Source organism: Aspergillus eucalypticola (genome assembly GCF_003184535.1).
Source record: "Aspergillus eucalypticola CBS 122712 chromosome Unknown BO83scaffold_13, whole genome shotgun sequence".
NCBI classification, from domain to species: domain Eukaryota; kingdom Fungi; phylum Ascomycota; class Eurotiomycetes; order Eurotiales; family Aspergillaceae; genus Aspergillus; species Aspergillus eucalypticola.
Genome location: NW_020290287.1, coordinates 124,504 through 138,311, shown reverse-complemented (window position 1 = coordinate 138,311; position 13,808 = coordinate 124,504). Strand labels below are relative to the sequence as shown.

The 13,808-nt window shown below is 52.7% G+C and overlaps 7 protein-coding genes across 7 annotated transcripts; 4 read left to right on the top strand and 3 right to left on the bottom strand.

Annotated features, from left to right (window-relative positions):
• The first annotated feature begins 213 nt into the window (after window positions 1-213).
• Window positions 214-1,505, top strand: BO83DRAFT_437562 (carbon-nitrogen hydrolase family protein). The gene is made up of 3 exons (XM_025536027.1): window positions 214-427; window positions 490-929; window positions 987-1,505. Exons 1-3 carry the CDS (start codon window positions 255-257, stop codon window positions 1,385-1,387), a joined length of 1,014 nt encoding a protein of 337 aa, XP_025387766.1. The 5' UTR covers window positions 214-254; the 3' UTR covers window positions 1,388-1,505.
• A 415-nt stretch (window positions 1,506-1,920) lies between these two features.
• On the top strand, window positions 1,921-4,434 carry BO83DRAFT_437561 (glycoside hydrolase family 95 protein; the record flags this gene model as incomplete). The annotated part of the gene is made up of 3 exons (XM_025536026.1): window positions 1,921-2,390; window positions 2,438-2,661; window positions 2,719-4,434. 3 exons carry the CDS (start codon window positions 1,921-1,923, stop codon window positions 4,395-4,397), a joined length of 2,373 nt encoding a protein of 790 aa, XP_025387765.1. The 3' UTR covers window positions 4,398-4,434.
• BO83DRAFT_437560 (TatD family hydrolase) lies at window positions 4,435-5,560 on the bottom strand. The gene is made up of 2 exons (XM_025536025.1): window positions 5,424-5,560; window positions 4,435-5,369 (listed from the first exon to the last, which is right to left on the bottom strand). The coding sequence occupies exons 1-2, from the start codon at window positions 5,457-5,459 to the stop codon at window positions 4,452-4,454; spliced, it is 954 nt and encodes a 317-aa protein (XP_025387764.1). The 5' UTR covers window positions 5,460-5,560; the 3' UTR covers window positions 4,435-4,451.
• Window positions 5,561-6,116: 556 nt separating this feature from the next.
• On the bottom strand, window positions 6,117-7,730 carry BO83DRAFT_338327 (FAD-dependent oxidoreductase; the record flags this gene model as incomplete). The annotated part of the gene is made up of 8 exons (XM_025528504.1): window positions 7,577-7,730; window positions 7,393-7,518; window positions 7,271-7,345; window positions 7,037-7,222; window positions 6,735-6,987; window positions 6,489-6,680; window positions 6,240-6,440; window positions 6,117-6,193 (listed from the first exon to the last, which is right to left on the bottom strand). Coding segments are annotated over exons 1-8 (1,218 nt in total), but the record flags the coding sequence as incomplete, so codon positions are not given.
• Window positions 7,731-8,342: 612 nt separating this feature from the next.
• Window positions 8,343-10,336, bottom strand: BO83DRAFT_417342 (MFS general substrate transporter). The gene is made up of 4 exons (XM_025534747.1): window positions 9,644-10,336; window positions 9,440-9,607; window positions 8,659-9,389; window positions 8,343-8,596 (listed from the first exon to the last, which is right to left on the bottom strand). The coding sequence occupies exons 1-4, from the start codon at window positions 10,014-10,016 to the stop codon at window positions 8,399-8,401; spliced, it is 1,470 nt and encodes a 489-aa protein (XP_025387762.1). The 5' UTR covers window positions 10,017-10,336; the 3' UTR covers window positions 8,343-8,398.
• Window positions 10,337-10,745: 409 nt separating this feature from the next.
• Window positions 10,746-11,807, top strand: BO83DRAFT_445647 (amidohydrolase 2; the record flags this gene model as incomplete). The annotated part of the gene is made up of 1 exon (XM_025536564.1): window positions 10,746-11,807. Exon 1 carries the CDS (start codon window positions 10,908-10,910, stop codon window positions 11,805-11,807), a length of 900 nt encoding a protein of 299 aa, XP_025387761.1. The 5' UTR covers window positions 10,746-10,907.
• A 376-nt stretch (window positions 11,808-12,183) lies between these two features.
• On the top strand, window positions 12,184-13,385 carry BO83DRAFT_378603 (isoflavone reductase family protein). Its single transcript, XM_025531297.1, has 3 exons — window positions 12,184-12,461; window positions 12,526-12,892; window positions 12,953-13,385. Exons 1-3 carry the CDS (start codon window positions 12,233-12,235, stop codon window positions 13,314-13,316), a joined length of 960 nt encoding a protein of 319 aa, XP_025387760.1. The 5' UTR covers window positions 12,184-12,232; the 3' UTR covers window positions 13,317-13,385.
• Window positions 13,386-13,808: the final 423 nt, after the last annotated feature.

The window sequence follows — 13,808 nt, the reverse complement described above, 5'->3', positions numbered from 1 at the left end:
CTCAACTTTCCTTCCACACCATTCATGGTCCAATCTCGTGTAAATTGACACTGTCGATCGTATTCAGCTGCCTGATGCCTCGTCAGCTGGTGTCTTTGACCTCCATTTTGTGATTCCCTTAGTCGCAACTGAATTGACACTCTGGTAGTAACACACCACATAAAAAGATCCGGTGTTCTCCCCGCTTGACCAGGACCGTTCACCCTTATCACTCATATCATCACATACTACGCACAGACTTGAAACTAGCAATCATGTCGGCTTCCAACAAGGTCCGTGTCGCTGTCACCCAACACGAACCCGTCTGGTTGGATCTGCACGCCACCGTGGATAAAACCTGCCGTTTGATCGCCGAGGCGGCGGGCAATGGCGCCCAGCTAATCGCTTTCCCCGAATGTTGGCTTCCGGGGTATCCAGCATGGATCTGGTTAGCATGATCCTTAATCCGAAAGTTACTTCGCGACCGTATATGTACTAATCATTAGGCAGGTGCCGCCCCGTCGACATGGGCCTGTTCACCACTTACCTCAAGAATTCCCTGTCGTATGACTCGGAGCACATGCGCCGCATCTGCAATGCCGCTGCCCAGTACAAGATCACCGTCGTCCTGGGTTTCTCGGAGCGCGATGGCAACTCCCTCTACATCGGCCAGTGCACGATCGATTCCACGGGCAAGATCGTGATGCGTCGGCGCAAGATGAAGCCCACTCACATGGAACGCACCGTGTTCGGCGAATCTTCCGGGCGGAGTCTCCTGAACGTCGTCGATCTGCCAATTGGTAAAGTGGGTGCCCTCTCGTGCTGGGAACACATCCAACCATTGCTCAAATATCACACCATGATTCAAGGGGAGGAAATCCATGTCTCCGCCTGGCCAGTTCTACATCCCCATATGGGGGGCGACTCACTGTGGGGCATGTCGCAGGAAGGTAAGTTTCCATCTATAATCAGCAAGATCTACCGCGGAAAGTTGACATATGTTTCAGGTGGAATGGGTGCATCGCAGGTATATGCGCTCGAGTCGGCGTCATTCGTTTTGCTCGCGACCGCAGTGCTGGGTCCCAGCTGCGTGGAGAAGATGAACCTGTCTCCTCCGTGGGATACCCTGGGAGGAGGCGCGTCGGCCGTCATCGCCCCGGATGGTCGCCGGCTGACGGAGCCATTGCCCCCTAATGAGGAAGGATTCATCTACGCAGATGTGGATCTGGATGTAATCTTGTCGTGTCGACACTTTGTGGATGCCTGTGGCCATTATAGCCGTCCCGACCTGTTGTGGCTGGGGGTCGACACGCGCGAGAAAACACCACACCGACCGGAGGGACAGGGAGACAATACCACAAGCAGTCTGGATACTAGTTCAGTTCTTGTGGAGGAGGAAAGTGCCTGATAATATCCCGCCTTTCAATGGCCTGCATCGGAGCCCGCGGACGATTCGTGCCAGATGGTGGTTCCGTCAAACACATTTCTTATTTTAGCCACCCGACCTTCTCTTGAACAAAATCAATACCAATAAAAAATATTTATTCTAAAGCCATATTCCATCTGGCGTAAATTTCCTCCAGCAACTCCGGAATTAGAAGTTACTTCGCAGACCCATCAGTGTTCTCTTCTCTGGTCGGCACCAAGTGCAGCCCGGAAGACAACCGGATAAATCTGGGGTGAGCTAACATAATGCTGCAGTCCAAATGCTAATGGTCCTGCTGATCAGGGCGCGTCTTCACCCTCTCGAGCATCTCTGATTTGTGGAAATTCACCTCTCCCTGTAATTCCGTGGCTGCACTCCTCTGTATTCCCATGCATCGTGTTTGCTTCAATGCTACTCATCCACACTCTCGGGTAAATGCACGGTTATTCTATATATTGTTCATCTCCTACTTGCGAATGATATCCCCACCCACATGCACCGATGTTCCTCCAACAATGCGTCCCTTTTACTCCGCTTTCGTAGCAGCCATTCCCTTGGTTCTCGGCAACTTCGATGCCTCCCATGTCTCTTGGTACACCACCCCGGCCAACAACTTCACCTCCACCCTCCCCATCGGTAATGGCAGACTGGGCGCCGCCATCTGGGGCACCGCGACCGAGAATGTCACCCTCAATGAGAACTCCATCTGGAGTGGTCCATTCATCAACCGCGTCAATCCCCGCTCATATGATGCCCTCTGGCCAGTTCGGTCGCTTCTGGCACAGGGGAACATGACCGAGGGGAATGATGTTACTCTAGCAAATATGGTTGGCATCCCGGATTCACCGCAGTCCTTCAGTGCCCTTGGATCGCTAGTACTAGATTTTGGACATGACCAGGCCGGGATAGGGAATTACACCAGATATCTGGATTTGAGGACTGGTGTGGCAGTGGTGGAGTATACTTATCATGAAGTGCATTATCGGTATGTTTCTATGGTGTGTTGAAGCGGGTATTGGCTGATGAAGATAGACGAGAGTATGTGGCCAGCTATCCGGATGGTGTCGTCGCTGTGCGGCTGTCATCGAGCCAGCCAGGAAGTTTGAATGTGGCTTCTTCGCTGGCTCGTGATCGATATGTCGTTTCAAATCAGGCAGCCGTCTCCAGTGATATCGGAGTGTTGACGCTGAGGGCTTACTCGAACAACGTTTCGGATCCCATACAGTTCACGACCGAGGCTAGAATTGTCTCCGATGGTAAGTAGTAAATGAAGCTATTTGTACATGATATGCCAACTTTACTAATTTGAGGAGGCCGAGCCACAAGCAATGGAGTTTCCCTCGTAGTCCGAAATGCATCGACAGTCGACATCTTCATCGACACTGAAACGTCCTATCGCTACACCACCCGAGAAACCCGGGAAGCAGAAATCAAAGACAAGCTTGAAACTGCCTCGAGATCAAGTTTTCTTACCGTTAAGCAAAATGCGATCACCGATTATTCAACTCTGGCGCAGCGAGTGGACCTGAACCTGGGCTCCTCTGGCTCAGCGGGCAACCTGCCCACCGACACTCGATTGGTAAGCTATCGCACTGATCCTGACAGCGATCCTGAGCTAGCTGTCCTCATGTTCCACTTTGGCCGGCACTCGTTGATCGCCTCGTCGCGCGCTACCGAGTCACCGGCCCTACCGGCCAATCTACAGGGTCTATGGAACCAGGACTTCGATCCCGCTTGGGGTGGGCGATTCACCATCGACATTAATCTTGAGATGAACTACTGGCCGGCAGAGGTCACCAATTTGGCTGACACATTTTCGCCGTTCATTGATCTGCTGGACATCGTGCATGGCCGAGGGCTGGATGTAGCTGAAAGCATGTACCACTGCAGCAACGGCGGGTATGTCCTTCACCACAACACCGACCTCTGGGGCGATGCTGCTCCCGTCGATAATGGGACCACCTGGACGATGTGGCCGATGGGCGGGGCATGGCTGTCGGCTAATCTGATTGAGCACTATCGATTCACACGGGATGAGACTATTCTCCGGGACCGCATCTGGCCACTCTTACAGAGTGCTGCGAGGTTCTACTATTGTTATCTCTTCCCTTTTAAGGGCTACTATAGTACCGGACCATCACTGTCGCCGGAGGCCTCCTATATCGTGCCAGATGATATGACCACAGCGGGCAACGAAGAGGGCATAGACATTGCTCCCACAATGGACAATTCCCTGCTCCATGAGCTCTTCCAGGCTGTCATTGAAACATGCGACGTGCTGGGAATCAACAACACTGACTGCACCACCGCTGCAAAGTATCTCTCGAAGATCAAACCACCACAGATCGGCTCCTCCGGTCGGATCCTAGAATGGCGACTGGACTACGAAGAATCCGACCCCGGCCATCGACACATGAGTCCGATCGTCGGTCTGTTCCCTGGCGATCAACTGGCCCCGCTCGACAACGAAACGCTCGCCACGGCCGCCAAAGCGTTCCTGGATTGGCGCATTGCGCACGGCAGCGGAAGCACCGGCTGGTCGCGCACCTGGACGATGAATCTGTATGCCCGGCTATTTGATGGCGACCAGGTCTGGAACCATACGCAGATCTATCTGCAAACGTTTCCCAGTCCGAACTTGTGGAACACGGATTCCGGCCCGGATACTGTGTTCCAAATTGATGGGAACTTCGGGTTTACCTCCGGAATTGCGGAGATGTTGCTGCAGAGCTACAAAGTTGTACATTTGCTGCCGGCGCTTCCGGCCGCTGTGCCGACAGGACATGTCTCCGGTTTGGTGGCTAGAGGGAACTTTATCGTTGATATGGCATGGTTGGGGGGTGTCCTGACGGGGGCGAATATCACCTCGCAGAGTGGCAGCACGTTAGATATTCGTGTCCAGGATGGATTGGATTTTACCGTCAACGGAGAAAGATATGCAGGAGGTATACAGACAGATGCTGGAAAGGTGTACACGGTTGTACCTGCCTAGTATATACACAATTTGTTCTATATACATACACATTTCTCCTCAAGTACAGCTGACCTACTGCCGTACCCCCAACCCAAACATCCTGACACTATTCTCCCACGCTGCATCCGCCACCTCCTGCACTGATACCCTTTTCACCCCCGCAACCACCATCGCTACCCTCTCCATGAAACAGCTCTCGTTACGGTTCTTTACCATCTGCCCCGAGATAAACTTGTTGTGCTTCCTCACCGATGGCATTTCCCTCGCCTTCTCCAAGAATGGCGCAATCTTCTCATCCCCACTCAACACCTCGCACCACGGCGCATCCGTCTCCAACTGCAACTTCTCCAGAGGAATCGCCTTCACCATTTCCAATTGCTCCTCCGTTCGGAAACATACCCCGTTCACACTGACATTCAATCCCAGCTCATCGGTTAATTGCCGCATCTCGCTCACAGATCCAGTAAACGAGTGGACCAGTCCGCCCTTAGGTAGCCGGGGTAGATACGGACGGATAATCTCGATGAAATCGGCACAGGATTCCCGAACGTGCAGGAACAACGGGAGTTGGAATTCCACTGCTAGATCGAGTTGATCCTTGAATGCTCGAGCTTGCGTCTCCTTGTCGGCGCGGTCGAGGTACTCGTAGTCCAGACCGATTTCGCCGAATGCTACGAGCGGCGAATTCTCCTCGCGGAGGAGGGATTGGCCTAGTTCGCGGATCTGGGAGAGATAGGATGGTTCACTGGTGGAGGCGTAGATCTCTCCTGCGTGGTACGGGTGCACGCCTAGTGTTAGGGTGCATGTTTCTGGGTGTTGACGGACGAGTTCCAGGTTGCGGTGGAATCCTTCCAGGTTCATAGTCGTTAACATCATCTTTTCGCAGTTGTAGGCTTTGGCTCGCTGGATGACTTCCCCAAAGTCGCAGGGGTGGTATTGTTTGCCCCGGTAGATGCCTTGGAACTGGTCGGCCGTGTAGGTTACCGCTACCTATTTACTTGTCAGTGGGGATGAAGGGCAATGTTATGTTCTGGTTGGGCTTACATCGGCGAAGCGGAGGGGCTTTGTGTCTGTGGCCATTGTTGAGGGACTGGCTGTCCGATATTGCTTGATTGGCGGCCTTGAGGTGTATATAATGTGGAGTAAATAGCGTACTTCTATGATTCTAATCTTTGAACTAGGATATCTGGGTGTCAAAGGGTAAGTGTGGAGAGTGGCGCTGCCTGCAGCTTGTCTGGGGTAAGGCGTGAAAATTTTCTTGTGAGATGCTTGGCGCATCCGACGATCTCCAACATGATGCTTCACGCAGCCACCCCTTCCTCTACAGAGTAGACACCTTTCATATGCAATCAAGAGTCTTTGGGCATGCTTTTCGCGAAGTTTAGGTGTTCTTGGCGTGTATTTAAGAGGCAATAGTCAATTTGCTAACCAAATACATATCTTTGCGGGAACACACCTGTTGATGCCGCAGTGGGGTTTAGTGACAACACAATAAATTCATAATGCAAGGTAACTGCTAATACTAAGATATTATAAAGTTCATTCTAGCGAGCAGACGGAAGTAATGTATGTACAACTGTCTAATACGTCTAGTGCGTACTTGACTCCCATATCATATTTCCAAGACCCTTTCCTTCCAAGCTTTACGAGGTGGCCAATTGAGTAAGTGGTTGAAGTCTAGACGCCGAGCTCGTAGGTCAACACCAGATCAGCAATGATCATGCAATAAGTCTAATGTGAAGCAAGTAGCTCTCCTGAGCTTTGCACCTCGTTATGCGAAAACAATATGCCCATGAATTTGACCATCTCGGCAGCTGCAATCGTCAGACTTTCGTTCTCATCACATTGGGATAAACTCACCGGTAATGCGCCTGACGGTCGTGTCATTCTCATCGACTCCATTGATGCGTGTATATTCCAGGACCAGGTCGACACGCGATCGTCTTGCTTTCTCGTACAGGGCCAGCCGAGCCGGAATCTCGTGGACTTGGGTTCCAGCTGGGAGCAGCACCGCTAGGGATACCGCATCTTCGATGGCCATGGCACCTCCTTGACCCATGTCTGTTATCGTTAGTTTATGCGATGACCCTAATAAGATAGGGCACATACAAGGCTGGAATGGGTGCGCTGCGTCGCCCAGTAAAGCAGAGCATCCTCTCACCCACGATGGGAGAGACTTCATATCGTACAGCTCCCAGACCTTGAGATTCTCGTCCGCTGCGTGGACGAGCTCCCTGACTTCCGGGCTGAACTCGGAGAATCCAGCAATAAGGGCATTCCTGTTCCCGACCGCTTGCCAGCCTACAGTGACCGTTAACGACAATGCTCAACCTGATAAATCGGCAAAGGGCATACCTTCAGCGGCATCACCGGCTTCGGCAGTGGGAAGGAAACCACACATATTGAACATTGTATTATCAGAGCAGGGATAGGCCACGAGTCGGCGATCATCACCAGCCCATTCGACGAACACTCCGGGATCGCGCACAATTTCCTGAGTGGCAGGGAGATGGCGCAGCTTCTCTGTCGGGAGAATCCATCGGAAACACGACTTGCCAGCCGGGAATGGAGGAGGGGGTGTCTGTCCGATCACCTCACGGACGACGGACTATATGTGGTGAGTAGACACTCAATGATTAACAAGTGGGAGTGCTTACATGCAGACCGTCAGCCCCAAGAAGAAGATCTGCTTCATATCTCTCGCCATTGTCGAGAGTCACGGAAGGGCGCGGACTGTCAACATTAATGTTGACGATCTTGCAGCCCATGTGGAGAGTGGCTGTCCGGATGGCGCACAGCTTGAGGTAATTGTGGAGGTCGACTCGATGGACCAGATACCATTCCTTATTTGTTAGTGAGGGTTTGTCCTAAGGCTTGTATGGGTGACATACTGCTTGCCATTTCTGTCGGATTTCAGCAAAGTCTTTCAGGTACTTCAAGTTTCCGAATTGGTCATATCGGTGAATCTATAACCGTCAGTAGCTGTGCAGATATCAGGCACTGCCAGGTATACCTGTTCCAACAAGGTGCCACCAAAGTCTTTGGGGTCAATGCCCAGCCAGTTCAACAGAGCAGTGCAATTGGGAGGCACATGGATGGCGGCGCCCGTCTCCCGGGCGAACTTGGATTTTTCGATAATCTGCAGCCCTCAGTATGTGCTTTGAGAGTCGATGCATATATAGGAGCAGTTGACGTACCACAACTTGATGACCCTGTTGGCCCAAAGCAATGGCAGCCGTCAACCCCGCAATGCCGGCACCGACGATGAGGACCTGCAGCGGTCGGAATTCCTGAGAGATGGTCATTAGGTAGATTCAATGTTTTAGTGTGGTGCTTAATTCCTGGTGAAAGTTGGTAGTTCCATCCCTGCTTCGTGAACAGCTTTTAATGCAGGGCGAAGATATCCACAGCAGGTCGGAGAATAAGACTCGGGAAATACCTCGGAGATACGGTATCCGGCGGAATTTGCTACTCTGTCCTATAAAGCTCAAGAGGCCAAAAAGAACCTATACTCAAGAGAGTTAAATCGCTCGTTCCATGGTTGCTCCACCGGGCCGCCGATCTTTCCTTGATCCCGCAGTGAATCCATGGATCCGTCGCTGTCCAAAGTAATGCCCCCGCCACGCGGCTCATTCTTTTTCCTGCCACAGGGACCCTCTGGGGTGGACTGATCCAGTGCAGCGCTTCGATTGGCATTTGGATGAGAGCCAATGGCGAAATATTTTTCCAACTATGCAGTGTTTGTGCATGGAACCAGGGTGAAAGTTCCGTTGCGGGAACAGGGTCCGACCCTCGTCCTTGCTCCTCCAGATCTCACTATCGGTCCCAATTCTACAGGACAGGAAAATGTTGTCTCATCTCTTGTACTTGCCTAGAGGGTAGAATCGTTAGGCCAGCCAGTGCAACTGTCTATCATTCAGAGTAATACAGAACGGTGAAGCAGTGCTTTGCATTCCACTTTGTAGCATTTCGAATCCGCCAGCCACCGTAAAACTCGAGCATACAAAACATATCGTGAACTAAGACTTAGTATCCTCAACATGAGTCGAACCACCCCTCTCGGCATCTGCCTCCTGTGCCTTGAAATCGGTTTTATCGATCACTTCCATCTCTGCATGTGTTGCCGGGACGGTAGCATTTGGATCCTCCCGGTCCCAGCTCTTGTTCAAGCTGTTCAGCGGCATGAGCGTTAGAGTCAAAACCAAGCAGAAGATAACCTAATCGCATTACTATCAGCAAATCTCAGTTCAAAAGACACGTAGTAAACGTGTATACTTACAATTCCCACCAGGATCATTTGCGTCTTTGCATAATCCGGTGACCCGTCAGCAGTCGGGAACCGCTCTCCCAGCGACGTTTCGATCGTGGGTGCGATCGACGAGACCGCATTGCCGATGTTGTACGCCACACCAGTAAAGGCAGCTCTGATGCCCGGATGAGGGCACAACTGCTGCAACAGGTTTCCCAAGTTACCGATCGCAGCACCGTAGAAGAATTGCAAGAAGAAGGCTCCCAGAGCGAGAAGTCCCCATCTCGTGGGCAGCGTCCATAGTGGTAACCACGGAGCGATAAGCAGTCCTGCGATCGCTGCCACCCATTTGGCGCTCACTTTGTGCGAAAGGAACCCACCGACCACGCCGCCCAGGATACCTCCGATCTGCAGAATACAGGTTACCCATGTCTCTTGTAGAATGTTCAGCTTGCGTTGGCTGACGAGGAAGGTCGGGTAGAGATCCATGGTGCCGTGGCCCATGGTAGCCAGACAGGAGGTCAGACAGCAGGCGTAGATGAAGGGCTTGTAATGATAGCGTAGCACGTAGGCGAGCTTCTTATGGAACGGAAGATTTCCTCCCACAGCTGCGCGGGTGTCTTGAACCGGTCCGTTGGCGTGTTCTTCGTCTTGAGTGGCGGGAGAGGCAACGCTATAGTATGGGGTCACCGCGTGAAGAATGGCGATAGGGACTGTCAGGCCGGCGCAAAGCCAGAAAAGAGAGCGCCAACCGTAGCCATCTTTCGAAATGGTGAGTAGCGATCGAAGGAAGGGGAAACTGTAAGCTTACTCATAGCCAAATGCAAGCCCGATGCAAAGAGATAGCCGGACGAGAAGCCTTGCTGTGTGAAGCCGGCCACCACACCACGGGACTTTTCCGGCACTGCTTCCAGCACCGTCGCCATGGCCAACCCATAAGTACCACCGTAGGCAACCCCTGGGGAAGTTAGCATGACCACTGTCAACCATTTCAGTAGTCATCTGCAACACCCACCGAAGAGAAACCGGAATCCGATCAGCTGGGGAAAGGTCTGCGAGAACCCCGTGGCGACAGTGAAGCCGCACATGAGTATAAGGTCAATGAGCATGGGAATCTTCCGCCCGTACTGATCAGACAGGATACCAAAGATTACTGCTCCAACTGCACGAGACAGCATAGTAGTGGTATTGGCTTCTGACACATTGGTCTCAGCAACGTCAAGAGCTTCCGCCACGGTGCTGAGAGTAAATGGAAGGGCATAATATTGTAGAGAGCCCAGGGTCCAGCACGCCCAACAAGCCAGCCAGATTAACGCCTGGACAGGCTTCATGTGCAGCGTGGAGCCGATCTCCCTGGGGAGAGCGGCGAGGGTGGCGAGGATGTTCATGATGAAAGTGGACAGAGAACTTGAGGGAGTGGTCGAGGACAGAATCGGAACCTCCCTCGAGCGAGGCAACGTTTATACCTCAATCTGGGACACCATACTTGGCATCATCTTGGCATATGGGGAATCCTAGATGTGCGGGGGAAGAGGCAATAGAAAGGGTCTAGCAGCTGGTTGGGTTTTGACCTGGGCGAGGTGGGTTTGACATGTATCTCCCCTCATCGTTCGCCAATCGCCAGCTTCAGGCGCTCACCGAACCGGTTGCACAGTAAGATTGCGGCATAACTGTGCAGACTCCATGACGGTCGTCGAGCAGATCTAGTGATGCAAGTCGGGTGTGAAAGCTTTGACCGATCGGAAACATCTGAGCCCCCATCGGTGTTTCTGCTCTTCGCCGATATCGAGCCCTAGATGCTTGATATCAACCAACCGATTCCCCTTCGTTCTTGCTGACAGTCTCACTGTATCGCGCGATCATGACCACTGATTTGTCGCCACCACGATGTGGTCTGATTAGATGCCGATCCCCCAGTTCCCCAGTTTCCATCCACAAGGGTCAATCTAAGAAGCAGGTGTCCTGCGGGGGTCGGTTGTCCTTGCGATCCAACAGAATGGCACGACGGACAACGATAGTCCGCACGACGGCTGCGGCGCCGGTCCGGGACGGGCAGATGGAGCATCAAGCTCCAACCAATGAAGCATCCATGCGAAGTCAGCTGGTAGCAACATATATGTCGGCCGTGCATGCATATCTCGCTTGGGATAGACCATTGCTTTTTCATTCCAGCTTAGGCTGCCCAGAATCACCGCAAGTTGAGCTCGCGTCTGCCTCCAAGTTGATAAGATTTATTCCGACCATCTGTCCGGTCTAATCACTCTCCCCGCTCACTCACCATGGCCGAGCTCGTCCCAGAGAACGCGTGGGATACCCATATTCATGTCTTTGATCCCAAGAAATTCCCCTATGCCGTGCCACGCTCGTACACGCCCCAGGCCGCTCAAATGACTGAGTATCCGACGGTCATCACGGGCTGCAGGAACATCGTGATCGTTCACGCCTCCATGCAAGGGGTCTCACCGGCCCCATTAGTCGATACTCTGTCCAAGCAGCAAGAGATGCCGGGATACACTCTCCGAGGCCTGGCAACCATCGACCCCTTCACCGTCACCGATGAACAGCTGGACGCGTTACATGCCGCTGGAGTGCGCGGGGCGCGCTTGCACGAGATGGCCTGGGGCCACGGCAAACAGAGCGGTGGCAGCGACATCATCAAGAAGGTAGAAGCTCTGGCCCACCGGCTGGCCCGGTTGGGATGGGCTATTGGCATCTTCTGCCCTGTCAGTGCCTGGGCTGCCATGGCGGAGACGATCCGCAATATGGATCCTCGGATCCAGATGGTGGCTGATCATTTTGGGGGGACGTTCCCTGGGGAGGAGAACTCTGCTGAGTTTGCCACGTTCCTGGACCTGATCCGGGAAAAGCGACTCTGGGTGAAGGTCTCAGGCTTCGAGCGACTGTACCACGGTCACGAAAGTGGCATGAAGGCCATCGAGCCCATCGCGAAGGCGGTGATCCAGGCCGGTCCGGATCGCATCATCTTTGGCACGGATTGGCCTCATACGCAGTTAGGGGTGACACGCAAAGGCAAGACTGACCAGCAGCGGTTGGAAGAGGTGGAGGGATTCCGGGAGGTCGACGATGCCGGGCACATCCGGACATTGCGTGAATGGATCCCCGATGAGAAAATCTGGCAGAACCTGTGGGTCAACAACCCAGCCAGATTGTTTCAGTAGTTCATGGATTGAATTGCCCCGATGACGTCTTTTTATGTCGACACGAGAAACCATTGCGTGCTTTGCTCTTATCTCTTTATCTCCTACGAATCCGATCGCCGGATAGCTATGAAGCTTGGATGAAGTACTACTTAAACTACGTAGAATAGAGCATCTACAGTCTTCCAGGAGAGAATGGCAAGCTCTATGGCAATATTCATATGCAGAATTAATGACACTATAGAATTTAACGTACGTCCGAGCACTGATAATGAGATAAAGTCACATCTGGTTTTTAATCGCCGGATCGCCGATCCGAGCTCGCGGGGTGGAATTGCCATTAATAGCCGGACTGCGGGGACAGGCCTTTATTATAAATCCAAATTGCCAGCTTCCACATCAACCAGCACATTCCATTCATGCAATCTTCCAACCACAGAGCCACGATGTCTGATAAGTCCAATCTTCTCATGTTCGGTGCCACTGGCACCATTGGCAAGTATATCATCGAAGCGATTGTCAACGCCCGGGATTCCTTCGGTCGCATCGCTATCTTCACTAGCCCAAACACCGTCAGTAGCAAGGCCGACGAGCTCAATGCCCTGCGTCAGAAGGGAGTCGACATTTTGATTGGTGATGTTGGCAATCGTGAGGATGTGCTCAAGGCATACGCAGGTACATTACTGCCGCAATCCACCCTTCCATTACATATGCACCTCAATCTAATCGACTACACCAGGGGTGGACACCGTCATCTCCGCGCTCGGTCGCGGAGCCATCGCAGCTCAAATTCCTCTAATCCAACTGGCCAACGAAACCCCCAATATCAAGCGCTTCCTGCCTTCTGAATATGGCACGGATATTGAATACAGCCCCGACTCACAGCACGAGAAGCCCCACCAACAAAAACTGAAAGTTCGCGCAGCCCTTAGAGAGGTCCGCAGCACCCTGGAGTACGCCTACGTGGTAACTGGACCCTACGCCGATTTCCCGTTCTTCTTGGGTCGGTCCAGCAATTCCAAGGCAGGCAGTTTCGATGTGTTGGCTAAAAAGGCCGTTATCGTGGGAAATGAGCATGGCAAAATTAGCGTCACGGCGCGTACAGAGTATGGTGACCCTTGGGCTGATATTTATCTTCCTGGTTCAATATAGCTAATGAAATATAGCGTTGGTAAGTTTGTCGTGCATGCCCTCACCCATTGGGAGGCCGCTCGCAACCGCGCACTCAAAGTCAACTCATTTACCACCACGCCGGCCGATGCCTTGGCCGAGTTTGAACGCCAGACCGGTACCAAGTGGAGTGTCGAGTATACCTCACTAGATGAGCTGCGGGCTTTGGAGAAGGAGGCGTGGGAGAAGGAGGACCCCGTGGCTACGGTCTACACACTTCGGCGCATCTGGGCCGAGGGAGGCACACTGTATGAGCGCCGGGATAACGAAGATATTGGCGTGACGGAAACGAGAGGCCTGCAAGAGTTGGTGACTGACTCTATTCGGGCACAAATCGAGGGGGTCCCAGCCAAGCATTGAGTTATGGCCAGACATATGCTTTCCATAGGATGTATTGTTTGTATCCCACCTGCTCCCATGCCAGATAGTCCTTGGTCATTCGTTTGCCTTCCGATTAACAATGGGTGGGGATATTCAGGGAAGTAGCTCCTGAGCAGTAGATAATACTCCCCTATGTAGATCCCAACGGGTCAAGCCGAATAATACCGGTGGGCGAACTCATTAGCAGGGCTGAAACTCCGTTGATGGCGCCAGGGCATTTCTTGGGAGCCTTGGGACTTCACGCGCACTGGGCGAGTGGCAGATTGCTTGGCATCGTAGGAAGTACCTCACGTCCATGTCAGATAAAATGCCCTCCTTGTTGATACACGACCTGCATCATCCACCAATTGGTTCTTTGTCGAGTCGAAACACAACAACCCGCACATCAACAAGCGGACTTCAGCACCCTGTGTGTATTTACCTCCGAGACTCTGCCTGGTGATCATCCGAGAGGTTGTTTGAGATGAATTT